Genomic DNA, 5,671 nt, shown 5'->3' on the forward strand with positions numbered 1-5,671 from the left:
TATCTTTTTCATGGTTAAACTCTTTGGAAAATCAGATTTTCCGTGACAACTAATACTGAATTTCCTTTCTAAAATTATAGTAACCAATTTTCGAACTCGGTACTTTGCTTTATAATATATACTATTTTATCCCAAATTTTATCAGCCATTTCAGCATATGGAAATATGAAGTAAGCTCACTGGAAATAATATATAAATTTAGCTCCTTGCTTCAGAAGCTGTATAAGGTCTTTAGTAATAACATGTTGAATTTGGCTTTCCGAATCTTATCCAGCATGACATTTCTGTTCAGATGGCTAGTGCTTTGCTTGAGCGTTACCCTACGACCGTTATGGCCCACTTATCCTCCAGCTCTAGGTGCAACTGCGTCTGATGCTTCAACTAAGCCAAGTATTACCATAGGATTCTTGAGTTCCTTCACCGGATCACGAACTGGCAAACTCATAGCCGGCGCCATTCCTTTAGCTGTTGAAGATGTGAATCGAAATCCTGAACTTTTGCCAAACCACACTCTTCAGTTCGTCGTGGGTGAGTCGGGAGAGCCAAACACGGCTGATGCCATCAGGGAAATGACGAATATGCGTGAGAAAGGAGCGGTGGCGTTTATCGGTCCAGACGATAGCTGTGCTGCTGAAGCTCTTGTTGCTACTGCTTGGGATTTTCCAATGATATCATATGTAAGTGATGTGTTTTCAAAGGAAAAAACATCTTTTGTTTATTTGATTGCACGAGTTCTTATTTTCTAAACTAACAGTCCACGTCTATGTTTTAAATATTGATAAACCTTTTAAAGCTTTGTCATTAAAAAAAAATTACAAGCAAATATATTTATTAGCCGCTAGGAGAACTTTAGGTTAAAACGAACTGCGAATCAAAGCAGCATACGAAAAAATAATTGAAATACACCTTTTTATTAAAGGTCTATTTTGTAAACCATTTTTCTTGTTCTTTGTTAGAAATATTTATTTATCCCTATAGAATATCTAGATATCGAAAATGGCATTAATTGCTACATTCTTCTGATCGTTTTGGAAGAAACTGTAAGCTTTCGAGAAAAAGGTTATAATTCTTGAATGCCTCTCAGTAACTCTCTAAGAATAAAAAAGTGTGTGTGGGTACCACACAACAATAGCTTAAAAATACTACATCATAATTCCCTAGGTTTCCCCTTCACTATTTTATTTCTTTCAACAAAATGTCTTAAACATACATATTCCTAATTTTTGATTAAAATAAGTTTGAAACTAAGCATAAGTTCAAAAATATATCATTTTATATATTGCTATGTATACGAATACAAACACCTTCACATTGAGATACTACTAATTATCAATTAAATTTCTGAAAAGTCTACAATTAAAACAAGTCGACATCTAACAATGAAATCAATTTCTACATTATTGACAAACCAGTATCCAGTAATGATGTGTTAACATAAAACCTCGAATCGAACAATTAAATCAGTTTCTACATTACGGACAAACCAGTATTCAGTAATTATTTGTTACCATAAAACCTCACATCTAACAATTAAATCAGTTTCTACATTATTGACAAACCAGTATTCAGTAATTACTTGTTACCATAAAACCTCACATCTAACAATTAAATCAGTTTCTACATTATTGACAAACCAGTATTCAGTAATGTTGTGTTACCATAAAACCTCACATCTAACAATTAAATCAGTTTCTACATTATTGACAAACCAGTATTCAGTAATTACTTGTTACCATAAAACCTCACATCTAACAATTAAAATAGTTTCTACATTATTGACAAACCAGTATTCAGTAATTACTTGTTACCATAAAACCTCACATCTAACAATTAAATCAGTTTCTACATTATTGACAAACCAGTATTCAGTAATGATGTGTTACCATAAAACCTCGAATCCAACAATTAAATCAGTTTCTACATTACTAACAAACCAGTATTCAGTAATTACTTGTTACCATAAAACCTCACATCTAACAATTAAAACGGTTTCTACATTATTGACAAACCAGTATTCAGTAATGATGTATTACCATAAAACCTTACCTAATTTTTATTATTTAACGAACTTCTGCACTAAGATCGGACACAAACATCACACAAGATTTTTTATTGCTTCTGCTTGATTGTAATATAGCTTCTAAATGATAAATGGTTTTATCGTATTAATTTTAGCCAACATTTTATAAATTAATGTTTCTTTATTATCTATATTCCTGTGTTTTGCATTAATATTCCTATTTCTAATCTCTTCTTTGTTCACATTTTGTGTTCTCGAGTACATTTTAAATGTCGCTAAGAATGTCAATACAAAATACTAAGTTTTCATAATATATGAAGTTATAAAAGAAAACAACTGTTTTCTCACACGTATATAATTTATTATATATATATATATATATATATTAATGGTTCTAGTTTTAATTTAAGTATTTTTTTTATATTCACACGTGAAGATTATTTTTGTGGTGTTTATACCGCTTATTATTCCGGTTATATTGTTTCAACACCAATCAGCTTGTGCTATTCATAAGGCTCCAGATATAGTATGAAGAACGCGGTTTGACGTATTTTAAGCAGAGTTAATATATTTTAAAATTAAAGGGTGCGGATTGGCTCTGTGGTAGAGCTCTGATTTTCGGAACTGATGAACGGGTTTGAATCTGTACAATACCACAAGATATTCCCTGGCTTTAAAATATGGGTGCTTTATAAGAGTGGCATTCCTTAGCGTGGATAATGGGTGATAGAGTTCTGTTGGGTGGTTGCCTTCCTGTGGCCAGTAGTTCAAAATTAGGAGCGGCGACAGATAGTCTTAGTAGCTCTACCATAAAATACGAAATTAAAAAGTAGGAAATTATCTATGTGTCTAAACTTCACACCGTTATTTTACAAACAACAGTAGCGAAAACTTCTATAGGAAAAACAAATAACAAAAAGATTTTGTTTGAAGTTAAGCACAAAGTTACCACTACTGGTATCGAAACCCAGTTTCTAGCGTTGTAATTCCGCAAACATACCACTGTGTCACTGAGGGGAGGGAGGCGACAAAAATGAAAATAGATGCATATTTTATTATAAGTTTATTGGAAAATTATCTTGTGCTATATAATGTTTAAAATAAAATTTTTCAAATACTCTCATAAAATATCTGCAAAAAAGATTTTTGTTTAGAGAGAAATCTCTGTAGCTTCTCATTAAAGCAAAATCGTGTTCAAAGAGTCAAATACTTTTAAAACTCTAGAGGTATTAATATCGACATATATTCTTTGTTTAGTTTTATAGTGAATCAGTTTATTTTGTGTTTTCTTGGATAAGGTGAAAAATGAACGCATAATTTTAATAACGTTATTAAAATACACTTAGATAAGAATTTCTGTCTATATAATAGAATTATGAAATTTGAATTTTTAGACTTAATCTCCTTTTTCTGTGTTTTGAAAATAATTTTATCTTTTTTTGATATGCTTTTTTTTCTTAGAAATCTCATTGTAAACTTTCAACAAGAAAACTTTTATAAGATATTGAATTATTTTTAGAAAACAGTTAATATATTTTTCTAAAGTATCTTGGCAGGTCCAAGTTGAATTTCTGATATATCCACCCTAAATAACATTTTATAGTTCACTATTAAACTTATAAGAAAAGTTTATTGAATATATTTTGTTCAGCTTAGTTTCCATCAAACTATCTTAATCTATGCTTTACTTTGTAACTATAGTTACTTAGAATGATCTTATTTTTTTTAAAATAAATGCGTTCCATTGGTTTAAACAGTCGTATTGTATTTATCATATTCAGATGGTTTACATATGGGTAACAAAAATATTTATCTTAATAGTAATTATAAGTCTTCAAATAAAGCCTTTCTTTATCTGGTAATAATATTAATTCATATCATTAATAATTTCCCCCAGCTTTGTTTGATCGCTTTTCTTTTTCGTTTACATAACCTTCCTAAGTTTGTTTAGCAGTACTGTGATTTGTATACTTCAGGATACTATTCTTGCTGTTGATATCATGCGTAATCTCAGTATGATCTAATAACCCTGAATCATATATAATACCATTTATACGTTTCCATCTTTAATTAAACTCTTATAAAAATTCCATTGCCCATTACGTTTCTTTATACTTTCTGAAATTAAATCAAGTGTTATCTGCTAGATGCTCTAATACAATCTGACGCCAGATGTCTGAAGTACATTACTAACACGTAACCAGCATTGTTATTACCTTGTAACCAAATAGTTAATGATATATACATAATTCTTCTTCTTCTTTTTTTTTATTTTGACTTCCACAGACGACTTAAATAAAACTTTTGTTTGCTATTATTATCTTCTGTTTATGTTTCTTTTTTTACCTCTTCTATATTTCACCTGGTCGTCTATTAGAATTTATTAACCAGTCCCTGGAATGATGACAAACAACATTATGTTAGCAATGGCTATTTAAATAACAACGATACAAGACAACAACGCCAAAACAATAATTTTATTCCACTTATCTTTCTTTATTTATTTAAGGTGTAAAGTGTTCTTGGAATTCAATCGTGTTAATGCAGTTTATAAGTTTTCTAACATTAGAAATAGTAAAATTAGATTAATGATTAGAGGTAATAGGTAGTTAAACGTTAAAATAATGCTTAAACTCATTGCTGTTTAAAATGAGCTAACCTAAGTAACTAAAAACATTTAATAGAATGTTGAATTTGAGTTATATATATATATATATGTATACCATGATAAAAAAATGACAAACTGCTTAATATTCATCAAGTTGATACTTGTTATTTCATAATAAAACATTGGATTCATGGACATTTATTTTTCTAGTTTTTTGTTCGACTATGTTGAAACAATTATCGACAACGAGCCAGTAGTTTCAAGTTATTAATTTATGTTTTTAAGAGTTATTTTTGCATTAATCGTATTATTAGAAATTAGATATTTTATATACAGTAATTAGTTTTAAGCTCTTACTTCATGTATCTGGGGGTAAAATGTTCTTAGATGACGAATTCGTAATTTCAAACAAACATTTTAAGTAAAAAAAAGAAACTAAGAAATACATGAAAAGGAATCAGTATTTTCACGCCATTAGTGTAAGTGCCGAGGGTTTTGGTATGTTAGAATAAATAAGACGAGTTTAGATAGATATAAAAGTACGTATAGACTTATCCTTTCAAGTCGTTAATTCAAATACCCAAAACTAAATACTTTAAAACAAGACAATTGAATTAACTCGTTAACATAAGTGGTTCTTATTTACATCGAATCATGTATCAAACTATGACTTTAACTCTGTAAAGGTAAGTTGTGTACGAGTTGAAAGTTGCAAACCATTAAGTTTACACTAATCAGTTGTTCCAGAACGAACATATACTTAGTGGTGGTTTGTTCCCAGAGAACAAGCTCAAGTCTTTGTTATATGTGCAAGTTTCCAGAAATTATTTGTTTTGAAATGAATGAAATATCAATAATGTTTTAACTTATTAATTTGAGCATTAAGAAATGTTTTGTATCATAAATAACACAGGCTTGCGAATTTCAGCTTCATAAAGTTGTTTTGGTTTTAATAACGGACTTTCCATAATTCAGCTGTGCAGATTTCGAAAATAATATTCATTTTTTTCTATCATGTTAGGATTTTTCTATTAATCGGGGAA

General features: G+C 29.6%; 1 protein-coding gene across 1 annotated transcript in view; it reads left to right on the forward strand.

The window, feature by feature from the left end:
* Nucleotides 1–275: 275 nt before the first annotated feature.
* The window catches only part of LOC106466571 (guanylate cyclase 32E-like), a 63,125-nt gene continuing 57,729 nt past the window's right edge, over nucleotides 276–5,671 (forward strand). Inside the window, exon 1 of the mRNA XM_022394604.1 lies at nucleotides 276–677. Coding sequence (XP_022250312.1) covers nucleotides 276–677 — 402 coding nt within the window. The remainder of the gene's footprint in view (nucleotides 678–5,671) is intronic.

Source organism: Limulus polyphemus, unplaced genomic scaffold, assembly GCF_000517525.1.
Source record: "Limulus polyphemus unplaced genomic scaffold, Limulus_polyphemus-2.1.2 Scaffold2306, whole genome shotgun sequence".
NCBI classification, from domain to species: Eukaryota; Metazoa; Arthropoda; class Merostomata; order Xiphosura; family Limulidae; genus Limulus; species Limulus polyphemus.